Genomic DNA, 16588 nt, shown 5'->3' on the forward strand with positions numbered 1-16588 from the left:
AGGGAAGCCGCCTTTAATAGTCTCCGGGCCGGTCAAAGTGAAGGTGAACCAGAAAAAGTAGAGCACGTGTTACCATTAACCCCTCTATATAACCCTGGTTGTAACCTGTAAAACACTTCCAGCATCCCCTCTCCCTAGCTTCCCCCCTATCTCTAAAAATTTGAAGCCATCACATGCACCCAGCTAGACATGGAGAACAACTATCCCATGCTCTTAGCGACACAGCCCTCTTCGTCTACCTCCAGCACCTACCACTTCATGGCTACTGCTGCTGGCACAAGCAGCCATGACCATGATCACCGTGTAGCACAGGAAGGACACAGCGGCATGATGAGCCATGTATCGTTCTTGGGAGAGCTCTCCAACTCCAAGGATGGTGCAAGTCCGCCCGGCCGTGGGGAGTCGTCTGCCGGGGGAGCCGGCGAGCCGGATCAGTCGGCTGTCGTCGCAGGGAAGAAGAAAGGCGAGAAGAAGGAGCGGCGGCCCCGGTACGCGTTCCAGACGCGCAGCCAGGTAGACATCCTCGACGACGGCTACCGGTGGAGGAAGTACGGGCAGAAGGCCGTCAAGAACAACAAGTTCCCAAGGTCTGCGCAAATTTCAAGCACTAAATTACTTCCGCAAATCGCAGAACCAAATGATCTTAAACTCTCATGATCTCTGATTTCGGAGGTTGCTTGGGGATCTCGATTGACTCTCTTTTTCGATCGGGGGAATGCTTTTTTACTGGTTTATTGGCGTACAATCCCATGTTTTCCAGTAGGGTTTTAGAGAAAGTAGGTGAGATGGAGTCCCAATGAATCTTCCAAGCTCTGCTAGTGGTTGCTTGCATAGGATAAAGACATATCTCATCCTCATCATCTAGATGAAAACGACTAGTTTCACATGTTCCGGGTGGGCATCGATCATTCGATGAATAGGAGCTGATGGCGATCCAGTTTGGCCAGGAATAATTTGTACCGCCCACCGGTTTGGTTACAGAATATATTCTATTTGAGTGTTGTATTTATCGATCCTTTCGAGCTAGCTGATTCAGTCGCCATCTTTATATGCCTCAAAGAGCACAAAATTAAAGGTGGTCTCTTTAGGCTTCCAAAAGATAGCGCCTTTTCCTTTCGAGATTAAGCATCAACTATTGTCTGTTGATGGAGATACGTGAACACTCCAAACAGTATAATTATTACAAGGTAATCAGAAAAATAGAAAAAAACTATTTGAAATAAAGAGAAATGGCGTTGATTAGAATTATTTAATGTGCAAAAAGTGCAATTATATTGTACTACCTCTATTTTTTTTTACTTGTACATCGCTTTTACTACAGAACATGCTATCACCGTCGGTCCAAAACTGGCATCAATTCCGGTTTTGGAACTGGCAGTGATAATTATGGATTATCATTGTTGGCTTATGAAACGATTGTGATAATAAGTATTACTGTCGATTCAAACCGAGAACCGGTAGTGATAATCCATCCACATATGCAAAAATACTCTACCGTGAACTCTTCAGCATGAGGATCTGCCTAAGTTTGATCTCAAACTTAGAGATCCTATGTCGAAATATTCGTTGTAGAGTATTTTATATTAACATAAATGGTGAAATATTCCTGTCAAGCTTGATCCTAATTTGAAACTACAATCTTGTTGAAATCATAATGACAAATAGGAACAGATGTTGTAAAGCTACTATACCAGGAGTTCTTCAGCTTGGGATCTAAGCTTGTAGTATTGCACCATACGTCGAAGAGTTCTTGGTGTAGCCACTTTGCGCCATATGTTTTACATATTATGCTATCCGAGTGACAATAGTACATCTAAATGAATGGAGAAAACACAATCATCTTGAAGCAAATGTATTTTCTACCACTTATTTAGATATATCTATTGCCATAATCTAGCTTGAACACTTAACTTACCACTCATTTAGTTGGAGAGATGGGGAGATGGGCTCAAGAGATGGAGAGAAGAGGGACTGGGCAACGGGCTCGGGAGATGGCGTGGTCAGTGACGGGCTCGGTAAACGAAGACGGCTAGGGTTTGGCTTTGTAGACGGCAAGGGCTCGGGGAGATGAGGGCGGCCATGAGGTGGCTTAGACTCGGGAGACGGTGACTGTAAGACCCTAATATCAGGTTTCATGTACCTTCTATATCAGTCCCTAGATCAAGTAGCAGATATAAATAGAATTCAACAGAATAATATAAAATATATACTTCGAATAAAATAATTACCTAAAAAGAGTGAACAATGATTCGTGGACTAGGATACACGGCAGACTAGCCAGGCAGAAGATTCTGCAACAGAACAAAGCGGCACAAAGTAGAACAACCCAATGCCATAGGCAACTTGGGTGTGAACGTGACCTCAGACTTCTTCTCTTTAACTTCATCTGGGTCGAGGTTGATCTCTATCTCAATAATCTAAAAGTAGGAAACTGAGTATAGAAGGTACTCAACAAGTTCTAACACTACTTCAAGAAGTCAAGTAGATGCATAAGGGAGGTAACCAAGGATAAAACTATAGGGCTATAGTTTGGGCATAAAACTAGTTTTACAAGCAGTGTGAATTCAGGTGTAACACTTGGTTTAAACCAGTTTAATCAAAAGACATGTTTGATTGATAAGAGTTGTTGGTCCTAGCGGAAAGCTATTTGTTCCCTTGCAGTTCTCATCTTTTAGCAAGTTGACGCCTAGTCCAACTAGTTTTAATGGTATACAACCGGCTTTCTCCAAAACACGGGCATACTGCCCACTCACACATCAAGAGGGTACGCACACCACAGAACTAACAATTATGAATATGTAATTTTGCATGTCCATGACCGTAAATATGGCAATTCGAATAGATTTACACTTTATCGAGGTTGTACACTGGACCCACATGATATGCTCAGCCTCCAACCATTGCAAGCGGAGGAGAAAATCATATCAAGATCTTGTACCCATCCAGCATGTTGCCACACGATCAACCCACAGGATAAATAGGTGTCTAGAGCATTAGAGTAATCATGGCTTGAGTCTGGCCATTGCAATGTTACCAGTCAGCCCTCGTACTGCGCACAATAGCGAGTCTTTTCCTGAGTTTTTGTTGCACCCCTACCTCCAAGGTGGGTACCAAGCTTAGCTCATGGTGTGTGAGATGTGTGAGATCAAGTCCCGCCCATTAGAGAACATATGGTTGCGCGGGATGGCTTAGAACAGCTCAATGATCCGGTCCTTACATAGTCGAGGCAAGCATCTTCATCAGCATTCCTCGCGTCCTTGCTTAGATTCTTAACACAAAACCTATGCAGATTAATGACGAACAACTCACACTGACTAAGCAAAGGAACACCATAACAAAACCAAGGAACACCGAAGCAAAAGAAGAATGGCTGGGAAAATGATGAAAGCAAACCTAATGGAAAGATGATTGGCTACTATTAGCTATGCATAATTGGCATATGGAGCCTAGCAGGGTTATCTAGTGAAGCTAGGTCAAGTTGTTAATATAGTTGTTTTATTAACTTAAGAGAAAGACTAATCAAGTCATGATTAACTAGGTGAGCTTCTATTAGCTTTACTGCCGAAATGCAACAGCTAAGATTCTCTACGTGTAGGTGAGTGCACGTGTAGTGGTGTATATGTATGTGTGATACTTACATCTAATATTTATGTGAGCATGTAAACATATTTACATAACTATACCTCTAGGTGGTTAAAACTATATGTGCTTAAGTGTTGTGATTAATTATTCTATTCCATAGCACTAAACTAAGGTTGTCTAGTAAATATTCTTAATTATCTGCTATTTATGTACTACACCGATTGAGGTCTATTTTATTGTTATCGTAAAAGTATTTATGTAATTAATTAACTAGGTTAAACTACTCTTATTAAAAGGGTGTCTAATTAATTATTTACCAATGTGAAATTATTCTATTATATTCTAATGATCGGAATTTATTTATCTAAGTAGCTACACTAGGTAACTTATTACATTAATTATAATAAGATTAACTCTATAGAATATAGTATGAATTAATAATCTATTCTAAACATTAATTAAAAAGTAAACCTTTAGTTAATCTAAATCTATAAACTATTCTTAATTAACAAAAGGATTACACTATACTAAGCTAGGAGATTTAAATGTGATTGAACTACATTTATAACCTAAATATGTTTATTGAATTATCTAAACTCTACTTTATTTATTAAAAGACAAAATATATTTCTAGGTTAAACATATACGACATGAATAAATACAAAATAGAAGATTTAACCTAATTTAAATTGAGAAAATCCTAAATGGTACTATTCACTAGTTGGTCCCATAGGGTTCCACTGAAACAGTGCTGAGTGCCCTGTGGGGCCCATTGCATAGTGCTCTATGGGTCCCCCTAGCTCAGCCTGGTCTGGACTGGGCCTAGGCTTGGGCTTGGATATAGGCTTAGGCTTGGGCTGCATAATGTTCGGGCCAGATTGCACCGGGCTAGCTTATCGGGCAAATAGCCTCGGGTTGCTCGGGTTAACGAGCTGAGGCAAGAGGTCAGCCCGTTAGTGAGCTAAGCCACAGCCTGCTCGGACATACGCAATGCTGTGGCCAGAGGACCAAGCAATGCGTGAGCGTGGGCTCGCTGGTGAAGCAGAGCAACAAAAAGGGAGCCTGCAGTGTGGAATTCATGATGGCGCCTCACTAGAGAGCTCACCAGAGTCGGGGAAATGACAACCTCCTACCTCAAGACTCTAATGTCGGGCTTCTACTGGCTATGGGGGATCCATTTTGTGGTTTCAGGTCACTAATTGACTGTCGGTGTGGGCCCGGATCGGCGCCGGAGAAGATGCCAGTGGCGCAAAAATTGGGTAGCACTTCCCCTTGGTATTACACTCTTTGGGCCACCTACAATGCAAACATACGCTATTCTAGTGGAGGGTTCATTGGCACAAGGGCGGCACAGGGGAAGTGGAAGGCGGCCAGTGGTGATCTCAAGTTGCACGCTTGTGAGAAGGCCAGCTGGTGCCCACCAGAATTTCCACGGTGCCTGATCGTGTGACCATCATCCAACTGGGGAGGAGTGGTGCTGAAGTCACCTACTGTCAATGCATCATCTCAAGTTGCATGCTTGTGAGAGCAGAGGGAAAGAGAGAGAGAGAGAGAGAGAAAGCGAAGGGAGATAGAGATAGGAGTGGAAGGACGGTCGGTAAGTCATCAGTTGTCAAATGCGGGGGGGGGGGGGCTACGATGACTCAAACAGTGTGAGCTGGAGGAGTTGGATGCATCTGATCAACGGGGTCCATGTGGCAGTGAGAGAAGAGCGAGGTGGTGTAGCCCCACTACTACAAAACAACCCTTCACTGCTGGTTCCAAACTAGCTTTCACTATCGGTTCAGTGATACTCCGATTGATATCACTATCGGCTGTTGTCCACCGCAGTATTGCCATTTTCTAGAAACACACAAAAAATCCCGCTCGGCCATGCCCACTCCGCTGCGGCCGCTCGCCTCGGCCATCGATCGACGCAGTACTCAAGCTACCACTGCTGCCGGGTCGCGCAAACAATCACAAAAATGACAAGCTAGCCAAGAACACATTCACAGAACAGAACTAGCAAACATTCAAAAAAATCACTATCAAATTAAAGCATTCATAAAACATTCACATAAGAAGTAGTGCTCACTGTCAACCAATCACAGAACATCCACCTGCGGTCAAACCACACCGCTGAGCACGCAGAATGGGAACCGACGCTCAAGCTCAGGAAACACCAACCTCGGCAAGCTACGTGCGGAAGGCGGGAGCTCTCTGGGATGACGTAGGTGGGAGCTCTAAGGGACGCCGTGGATCTCCTCGCCGCTGTGCTCGCCATGGATCTCCTCACCACTATGCTTGCTATGGAGGTCTCCGTGGATCTCGTCGGAGTTCGTCATGCTCGCTACGGAGGTCTATGGAGGTCTCGACCGCCCTAGCCTTCCTTTTCGCACGCCATTGCGGTGAGCCTCGCCGTGACCCTGGTCTGTGCTCAACCGCCATCTTGCGCCTCAGGTCCCAACCGTCATGGAGCTGCCATCGGAGATTCCCTCCGCCCCAGCCGGTCTCCCTTTCCCTCTATCCTACCGGTGAGCTCCCTACTATATAGCCGGCCACCTTCCCAATCCAGCTGACTGGTGGGAGAGAGAGAGGGGGTGAGGACGGGAGGGGTGAGCATTTAGAAAAATTAGGCGGTGCGGTGTGAAGAGATAGAGCCGGTCGAACGTGAGATGTTCCAAAACTGAATTCGATTGAAATTTTGAGCCTGGCTTAACTTTCACTGCCAGCCCATATTATCCACCGATAGTGATAGTATCACTGTCGGTCCATATTACGAGTCGGCAGTGATGACCCTTATCACTGTCGGTTCATAAGCTATGATGCTTGATTTTTTTTCTACGTGGCTAGTGAACCGACAGTGATGCTTCATTGCTGCCGGTCCATTAGTAACCGGCAGTGATGAGCTAGTATAAAAGACCAATTATGTAGTAGTGCACGCTGGTACGTTGGGCTAGCGCACCGGCTGGGCCACGTGGGCATGCGCATCATAGCCCATGCGTGCGGAGGAGTGGAGGGGAGCAGGGCCATGCCGGCTGACGTGTGGCTGGGTCGTGCTAAAGAAAAGGAGGAGAGGGTGGCCCTAGGAAAGAAAAGATAAAAAATTATTTGGATTTTGGATTTGTTATTCATTCAAATAAGTTTATTTGAATTATGATTTTTATTTGAACTTGAAGCCCTGACTTTTGGTAGAGGTTTGAATTAAAAGGATTTGAATTTAAATGGGTTTCGACTGAATTGAATCTAAGAAATAAATTTGAATTTGAGAGACATTCAAATTCAAATCTCGAGTCAAAGAACCAAGAAAGCAACTAAACCAAAAATGCATATGATCAATTTAATGCAAGGACTAAGAGAGATGGGCTTGGATTTATAGAAGTATTATCACTACTAGTTTGGAATACGAACCGACAGAGATAATAATTAGGAATGCATGTTCATATTCGCTCAATTATTGTTCCGTTAGTGAGCATATGAACCGGCAGTGATACTTCTTATTACTACCTGTCTGGAAAACGAGCCGGGAGAGATAGGGATTATCACCGTTGGTTCGTATTGGCTCAATTATTGTTCTGTTGTTAAGCTTTTGAACCGGCTGTGATAGTTAACACTACTGGTTCATAGTTAGAACCGACAGTGATATCAACTATCACTATCGGTTCTCATCAACAGTTCATGGTTAGATCTGTCGGTTCAGCTTATGAATCGGAGTGACATCTTATCATTGCTGGTTATTTCCGAACCAGCAGTAAAAGAGGGCAGGGATGACCTTTTCTGTAGTGTTTAGGACATTGACACTGAGATGATCTCCAATGCATACCTTTGACTATTAATTTTTCTAAGCATTTGTTATCAAATGTTATTGAAAATATTATCATTTGAAAGTATTTTCCATGACCAACCTATTAATATAATTTGAAGTGATAAATCTCAAATTTTTTTTATATAGATGCTCAAAGTTTCTGAAGTTTTATTGCACATATCCCTAAACGAGATCTATTTGAGAAGTGTCTTTTTGTGTTTTGTAGCATTAAATGAACTTTTATCACTCCAAAGCATGCACTAGATGCCTTCTCATCTTTCTGTCCAAAAGAAGGCTTGGTTCTATGACATGGCTCTACCCTTTTCTTATTTCCTTGTTTGATTAGAACTATTCCTCTAAAATTCACTTCTTTGTTAGATTCATAGCCATATATACTCTAGCTAGCTAAATAGCAGATGCCCGTACATGATATGCATCAAGGCCAGTTAAGACGTACCTATTGTTCTTGCCTTCTACGTACACGCTAGCTTTAGCAAAACATAAGTTAAGGGTAAAAAAAATTACCTTGTTAACAAAATTGATGCATCAATATATATTACACATCTAAATCTTAATTCACTTGGACAGGCTGTGGAGTAATAGAGTTAGAATGATCTATTCCTAAAGAAAATATTCAATATGTGAAAAAAACTTAAAAGTGATGGGTTATAATTGCTATGGGTGACGGGTCCGGTACCGGTCATCCTGAACGTATCACTGATGAACAGTCATAAGTGACAGGTAAGGACACGTCACAATGAGATCACTGGTGACGGATCAAAACTTAACCCATCACTTAAAACATAAGTGACGGGTGAAAACTTAACTCTTCACTTAAAACTGTGACCAGTTACTTATTACAAGTCATAAGTGATGGGTCACAGTTATGATCTGTCACTTATAACTGATGAACGGTTTTCACGCTTTTTAGATACGAAAAAATTCAAAAACTATTTTTCACCCAAGCCAACCCAACTCAGAGCTATCACCACTCGTCATGTGTCCCTTGCTATTTTTCAAGCTATTTTGCATACCATCGGAATTGAACTCACGACCTACCCTCACGCGCGTCTCCGCCTTACCACTTCACCCTCGCTTGCATTCTTAAGGGAGCAGGATGTTTTATCCTTTTAACATTTTTACCGAAGGTCATAAGTGACGGGTCATAACTGTGACCCATCACTTTTGACTTATAATAAGTGACAGGTCAATAGACATACAAACCAGTTGATTCGGAGTGTCTTTGGTTAAATAGGTATAACTTTTACATATGAACTCCGATTTCGATGTTTTTTATCCTATGAACATCTATAGAAAAAGCTACATCAGTTTTCCCCTATTATGTCGGGTTCATCAAATTTTTTTAGGCCAAAAACGGCATGGAAGATTGAGTTCTCGCTCTTGAAAGTTTCTACACTATTTTCAGAACGTGTGTTTATGTTCATAGCCACCATCTCTTACATCAAACTTGAGCAGAAATATATAATGGTTCCTATTCTAGTGTTTGTGAGATGAAAAAAAAATAAGAGAAAAATAAAATAAAAATAAAAAATATTTTTGAATATACTACTATAAATCAAATTGCTTTAGAAAACTGATATTTGCTTTTACTATTTTACTACACATTTTATGGTTTGCAAATCAATGCAAATTTTACTATTGGATACAGAAAATTATATAGTTGTTATTTTTAATTAATACTAGATAGATTCATATACATTATGAAAGATATATTAGACGTGTCTCAACTACGTAAAAAAACAAAAGAGTTGATAGGCTAATACATCTAATATTTCATTAAACTGATTGACTAAAACATGCAATGATTGACTAATTAAGATTCATTTATCTGTTCTCATGGGTCAAAACTTATTATTAGTGACAGGTTAAAATTTGACCTATCACTAATGCATGGCTCTCTTAGATGACCCATCACTGATGAGTTAGTCATTAGTGACGGGTCACAACTTGACCTATTACTTATGATTGGTCTAAGATGATCAATCACTGATGAAGAGTCATAAGTGACGAGTCATAATTTGACCCATCACTTATGACTGGTCTAGTATGACGTAACTGATAGGTTATATTACGATCCGTTACTAATTTCGTATCACCTTTTTCTATTTTTCACGTAGTGATTTGACATTTTTTTTCTTATAAAACATAAACCTATATCGTGTCAGAAAAACAATGGTGTGAGGTATAAACGTTCTTGGAAAAAAACGAGTTAATACTACAAATTCTCATAGAAAATCAAAGAACATATATATTTATGACCCTAAATTTGGTGTGCTTTAGTCAAACCACGACCATCATCTTGTTAATTTGGGTCATGTTTAAACTTAAAAGACTGAATCCAGAACAACAAAAATAACTATCACTGGGGTATTCTTTGTATATTTTTGTGGTGAAAGACTCTTATTGGTTAGGGGGAGCCAGGCCTCTGGGCGCCCCTCCTTGTCTCCGCCCTGTGCACAATTGTGCGACCTCAGTTCATTTAGTTTCAACCTGATCTCATAAAATAAAAATAACGACCATATCTCTCAAAAATAGCAACCATAACTCAATAGATCAATATTATTGTACATTTTAAGGAAAAAAGTAAGTCCCTTTTTTTCATGCAGACCACTACGAATGCGAAATAATACATTCCACTACTACCCTATTTCTATGTACAACCATACAATGAAAAACGGACCAATTAGGAGTAGAAAGAAAACACTTCTGTAGTCTTCTTAAAGAAGGCAAACCTGACCCCATTACAACTATGATTTGTAGCTAACATGCACATTCTTCTCGCTGGGAAATGAATACATGCTTCCACCATATATAGGTACTTCACCTAACCAAGCACAATCCAGAAACTAGATGCACATGTGGCAAACATGTTCTACTTGTGTGTACCCATATTTGCATGCATAGATCTCTTTCCATCACATTTTTCACTTCATTTTTCCATTAACATGTCTCGATGCATTCATGGAAGTGATTTATTCCTATTTTTTCACATGCATGGATACAGAAGCTACTACAGGTGCACTCACCAAGGGTGCAGCGTGAAGAAGCAGGTCCAGCGGCTGTCGAGGGACGAGGGCGTGGTGGTGACGACGTACGAGGGCACCCACACCCACCATATCGAGAAGTCCAATGACAACTTCGAGCACATACTCACCCAGATGCAGATCTACTCCGGCCTCGGCTCAACCATCAGCAGTGCCCACAACATGTTTCAGTGAACTGTTCATGCATGCACCATGGAATTGTACTACTCGTTCTTTCACAGAATATTCTCTTATTTGGAGGCACCATAATTGTACTACTCGTTCTTTCATATCATATGTGCTTGCATGAAAGAGAATATGGGCACTAAGCTTTTTTAGGCCCGTGATTATCTAGCTTAGTGAAAACCCGCTGGCAAACTGGTTTCTTTGGTCTTACTGAACAGGGCCGGTAAGAAGGCATGGCCAGCAAAGGGCGCCGTTGAAAAGGTTGTCAAATTATTGGTCCAAATTCTTTTGTCAAACTTATATACACTACTAGATAAAACATTTGTACAGAAAGTTCAAAAATCCCATGTGGAATACTTTTTCGAACCATCTTTTGAAAAGAGTCTGTACAAATTAGATTTGTATAGACGGATTTTGAATCGTCTGTACAAACGATTTATACAAACAGCTCGTTACTGGAGCCGTTTGTACTAGGAAGAGTACAGACGGCTCGTAACTTCGAGCCGTCTGTGAACTAAGAATAATATAGATGACTTGTAGTTTAAAACTATCTGTACTAACTCAAAAAATACTAAAAAATAAAATCAACGCCCGCCACGGCTGCTTGCTATGCCGGCTGGTGCTCATCAACTCGACTCTGTTTAGGATAATTCTTACAAGACCACTACCTAAGAAACCAACGCCCAATGCCCAACACCTAACTACACCATCCATAACATCCAAATCTCTAAACTAGTACCAGAATGACATAGCACAGACGTCTCACATACTATACACCAGAATGATATTAAAGGATATGATATTACATGAAGAAAGCTTACATCCATCGAAAGATATCCATCATGGCTTAGACGTTGGTGGATCCAAATCCTTCATCCCCGCACACGGTGGCGTCAAGGCCCTCCACATCCACGACCTTGGGCATCGCGATCACCTCGATGATCACCTGTGCGATGCGGTTGTTGGGCTTGACGGCGGAGTCCACGTTCGAGTGGTTGAAGAGGATGACCCCCACGGGGCCGCGGTAGTTCGCGTCTACCATGCTGGCGCCCATGTCGATGGATTGCTTCAGCGCCAGCCTTGACCTCGGCTTTGCAACGATCGGACCGGGTAGTCATTTTGACAAACACCTCAAGTGTGAAGCATGAAAGGGGCGCGTAAGAAGAAAAGAGAAACAGGTCGCTCACCGATGCGCACGTAGGTGCCCTCTGGGATGGCGATGCTGAGGTCCGTGGGCACCAACGCCTTCCCCCTCGCCGGCATCACCATCTCCACCGCACTGGCAAACAAGAAGAGCATCAGGCAATCCATGTAATTCCGAGGATTTCGTGGACGCTGCGTGAGAAGTGTGTACCTTGATCAGTGGGAGGAATTAATTGGCAGGAGGGTCCAACATAAGCTCAACATAGAGGTAGAGGAAGGGGAGGGAGGGGGCCAAAGATCTGAGGGGTGCTCTAGGAAGGGGTGGGAGGATAAGATTTTGTGAGAGAAGGTTCTGGAAAAGTAGTGAACGTGTGGGGAGAATGAAAGCGGGATGCTCGGTTGTATTTGGAATCGTCTGAACTATCTACGCATGGGAGAATGCATGGGGAGATGAAAGCGGGATGCTCGGTTCTATTTGGAACCGTTTGAACTATATCATTTATATAAACAATTATATTTAGGAGCCGTCTATATTATTAGTACAGACGGTTCTCATTTAAGAACCGTCTGTACTAAAGTGTCCCATTTTGTAGGAACTACTCGTCATTTTTTAGACGGTTCTAGTTTAGAATCATCTGTGATACCCTTTACACAAATAGCTCTGAATAGACGTCTGTACAGGGGGCGTCTCACTAAATTATTTCTGTAGTAGTGATATCTAGTCTGCCTGTACCCTATATGCTTGCGCTGTAACTCATCTATTCTCTATGTTTGATTTGTGAGTCCAAATTTGGGCCATTTTGTTAGTCCAATTTTTAAATTTTGTTTACCGAGAACTTTGGAACTGGTCATTATTGGGAAATTTCAGGAAATACTACTCTTAAGAATGGTGTGGTTTAGAGCATACCATTCTATTTATTGTAATTCAAATAGTACCATTCTATCCATTATCATACCCACCAAATATCATTTTCTCCCTTTTTCCAGGTTTTCTTGACTTTTCTCCCATTTTCTCTATTTTTCACCACTGGAATGACCGTTTTACCCCTGTAGGTCATGCCTGAGCCCACCAACGAGACCGTGATTCCCCATCGCTCACCAACGAGACCGCGATTCCCTAGCGCTCAGCACCAACAAAAAAAAATCGATCTCCCCGAACCCTAGTCCATGGTGGCGGCGGACTAATGGTGGCGGGAACTGGAGCGGCTGCCCAGGCTGGTGGATCCCAGGCCACACAGGCGGGCGGATCCTAGGCCGCACAGGCCGGCAGAACTGTGGCCGCACAGGCGGGCGGAGCGACGGCCACCATGGCTAGGTGAGCATATGTCCGTCCTGAATGTACTAGTAATGCTATTAGTTGACTATGTATGAGGATGTTTGTTTGATTTTGGTTCTTCTAACCGGCGATTGCGTAGGAATGATAGTGATGATTCCTATAGTTTGAGCGTTGCCATAAACTGTATTTTATGATGATGGAAGTAAGAAGAGGTTTGAACCTACGAATTTCGTTTTGGATGTAAAGCAAAATGGATACACTCTGCAAAAATTTTGTGAGGATTTGAAATGGGAGAAGGTCATGTGGGGTAGTTGTCAGGAGCCCGTTTGTTATTTCTGGGACAGGGAAAGTTCTAATCTTGAGAAGGTTGTGACTAACCTGCAGTTAGGGCAGGCATTTAACATGTATTCGAGGTCTCGTGTGATAACAATTGTTGTAGATTTTGAGATGAGGAAGGAGTACCCTGCAAGCTTGACAATGCAGGAGAAAATCATAGACCTTGAGGTGTTATCTCCAAGCAAAGGTAGTCTGGAGGACAAAGAGATGGTATCTGGGAGTGGTTCCATGATTGTTGCAAATTGTCAAGATGCTATGCAATCCAAAGCTTATAACAGCCGTAGTACCCCCTATGATGATGGTAAAGCAGTAAACCCTCCTGACGATGATGTGGATCCTGAGATGATGTATGATGCAGATGTCATCATCAATGATGATGATATGTTTGTTTTGTTGGGGCTTAGAGATGAGGACCAGGCACTTGAGAATGCTCAAATGATGGAAAGAGAGGCACAACAAGCAACAGAGGCACAGGTTGGGAAATCTGCTGCAGTTGCAGACATTGAAGGTGCTGCACTCATAGTAGATGACAATGCAAATATTGAACCAATATATGCTATTGACAAGGAAAATCCTTGATAAAGCTTGGCCAAACTTTTCCTACCATGGAGGAGCTTAGGATGGCATTGAGGCAGCATTGCATCAAGAAAGAGTTTGAGGTCCATAAGGTGGTGACTGACAAGACGAAGTACAGAGCAAGCTGTAAGGCCAAAGGTTGTCAATGCAGAATTGTAGCTTACAAGCTGCCACTTCAACCAATAGTCAAAGTACTAGTCTTAACTGTACATAGCTAAATTTCAATACTTTTATATTATTACTCAGTGATTATTATGACTTACTATTGTTTTCTTCTGCAGATTAGTATGATTCCAAATGGCGTGACTGTTCATCAACTAGCAAAGTGACATGTAGGATGGCATCGCAGAAATGGGTTGCTGAGAGGGTTCATGGTTGGCTGATCAAAAATCCAGGTTGGGGTGCCAAGGCTTTGCAGGAGAAATTGCAAGCAGCCTACAATGTTAAAGTTGGTTATTCTACAGTTTGGGTAGGTATACAAATAGCGATGTATAGAATTTTTGGGCCCTGGGAAGATAGTTTCTAGTTATTATATAACTTCAAAGCAGAGCTGGAGCTTAAGTCACCTGGGAGCATTATGGAGATTGCCACGAAGACAATTGATGGTATTGTATATTTTGACAAGCTATTTGTAGCTCTAAAGCCATGTATAGATGGCTTCAAGGCTGGTTGCAGACGTTATCTTTGTATTGATTCAACTGCACTTAATGGGAACTATGAAGGGCAGTTGGCATCTGCATGTGCATTAGATGGACACAATTGGATGTATCCGGTTGAATGGGGGTGTAATGCACTTAGAATCTAAAGAAAACTGGACATGGTTCATGAAGCAGTTGAAGAGGGCAATTGGGACACCACCAGCATTGGCAATGTCATCTGATGCTTGCAAAGGGTTGGATGGTGCAGTGAAGTCAGTGTTTCCTAACATTGAACATAGAGAGTGTATGAGACATCTGTGGGCCAACTACAAAAAGAGATTCCAAGGAGATGTGTTTCAGAAGCACATGTGGCCAGCAGCAAGGGCTTACATGCAAGATAGATTTGAGTTCCACTTTGGACAAGTGGTGGCAGCTTCTGATGAAGTTGTGCCATTCTTAAACAACCATCACAACCATAAATGGAGGAGGTCCATGTTCTCAGAGATGATCAAATGTGACTATGTGGATAACAATCTTGCTGAGAGTTTCAATAATTGGATCAAGAACATCAATGATTACGCACTTGTAGAGTTAATTGATGCCTTGAGACAAATGACAATGCAGCTTTGGGACAAGAGGAGGAGGATATCTATGAGGCTACAAGGTTATATTCCCTGATATAGTTAAGCATTTGAAAGGTAAAACATTTGGGTTGGGTCACATGAAGGTACTCAAGAGTGGATGGCCTGGTGCAGAGGTGTTTGGGGCAGACGAAGAACTAACTCCATGGAGGCATGTTGTTATCAATCTACCTACAAAGACATGCACTTGTAGGGAGTGGCAGCTTACCGGAAAACCTTGCCTCCATGCTCTAGCATTCATCATATCGCAGAGGAATATTGAGGTAGAAGACTATGTGCATGAGTACTATTTTCTTGAGAGGTTCATGCTTGTTTATGCTACGACCATTCAACCTATGACTGATAAGTCCCAATGGCCTCAAGTTGGCACTGGATTCAAGCTCATGCCACCGAAGCAAAAAAAGAAAACTGCTGGAAGGACTAGGAAGTTGAGGTTTAAAGCTGCAGATGAGCCTGGAGCAAAGAAACAACATAGGTGCAAGAAATGTGGTGAATATGGACCTCGTGAAGCAGGCTGCATTCCAAAGAAAAGGTGATTTCTAATCCTTACAAACACATATCCTTACTATATTATACATTAAAAGGTGATTTCTAATCCTTACAAACACATATCCTTACTATATTATACATTAATCTTCATTTGCTTTTATGAAAAGAACTTCCAAGAAAAAGGAACCTTTTCAAGCAAGGACTGTTCCTACAAAGGCTATTAGCCCTGGAGCAGTGACAAGGAGGATGCTTGCTCTTACACAGGCAAGGCAAAACAACTCTGGAGAAGTTACTTCTGGTGCAAGAAGGTTGTTGGTGTTGTCCCAGGAACCATCAGCTCCTCCAGCCATAAGGAAGTCTCCAAGGAAGAAAAAATGATGTGGTTCATTGTGCTATGTGTGTATTGTGATGTTCAGACTTTATGTAATGTGATGCCCTTTTGAGACATCTTAAGTAATTTTGGCTACTATGTTGGATCCTGTGGGATACAATTTAAATTTCGTTCTTTTGTTTACTTATGTACTGTCATGCCTTAAGTAAAATTATGTAATATGACGCTTTGAATTAGCTACATATGTGTTCAATCATGTGACATGATTAAATGGTTGTTTCATGCATGAGATGGCTGCTGCTGGGGTTAGATGGCTCCTATTGCAGGCTGGAGCATATCTTGCTTAGACAGGGGTAAAACGGTCATTACAGTGGTGGAAATAGAGAAAAGGGGAGAAAAGGAAAACCTGGAAAAGGGGAGAAAATGGTATTTGGTGGACATGATAATTGATAGAATGGTATTTCTTGAATTGCAATGAATAGAATGGCATTCTCTAAACCACCACTTTTTGGAGTAGTATTTTCTGAAATTTCCCGTTAATTATTAGACTCCCTCAATAATT

At 41.9% G+C, this 16588-nt stretch overlaps 2 protein-coding genes and 1 pseudogene across 5 annotated transcripts; 2 read left to right on the plus strand and 1 right to left on the minus strand.

The window, feature by feature from the left end:
* The first annotated feature begins 104 nt into the window (after positions 1–104).
* Positions 105–10896, plus strand: LOC133887094 (probable WRKY transcription factor 75). Its single transcript, XM_062327012.1, has 2 exons — positions 105–587; positions 10392–10896. The coding sequence occupies exons 1-2, from the start codon at positions 190–192 to the stop codon at positions 10603–10605; spliced, it is 612 nt and encodes a 203-aa protein (XP_062182996.1). The 5' UTR covers positions 105–189; the 3' UTR covers positions 10606–10896.
* Positions 10897–11443: 547 nt separating this feature from the next.
* On the minus strand, positions 11444–11907 carry LOC133886379 (deoxyuridine 5'-triphosphate nucleotidohydrolase-like; annotated as a pseudogene).
* A 793-nt stretch (positions 11908–12700) lies between these two features.
* Positions 12701–16295, plus strand: LOC133887093 (uncharacterized). 4 transcript variants are annotated; one of them, XR_009903518.1, is made up of 4 exons: positions 12701–13054; positions 13155–14118; positions 14209–15738; positions 15791–16052. XR_009903518.1 is itself a non-coding variant. In XM_062327011.1 (3 exons), exons 2-3 carry the CDS (start codon positions 15287–15289, stop codon positions 16071–16073), a joined length of 663 nt encoding a protein of 220 aa, XP_062182995.1. In that variant the 5' UTR covers positions 12716–13054; positions 14209–15286; the 3' UTR covers positions 16074–16295. The 4 variants fall into 4 exon arrangements, 1 of the variants encoding a protein (XP_062182995.1); XR_009903519.1 differs by having other exon boundaries at positions 12702–13054; positions 13400–14118; XR_009903517.1 differs by having other exon boundaries at positions 12712–14118.
* The last annotated feature ends 293 nt before the right edge of the window (positions 16296–16588 follow it).

Source organism: Phragmites australis, chromosome 12, assembly GCF_958298935.1.
Source record: "Phragmites australis chromosome 12, lpPhrAust1.1, whole genome shotgun sequence".
NCBI lineage: Eukaryota > Viridiplantae > Streptophyta > Magnoliopsida > Poales > Poaceae > Phragmites > Phragmites australis.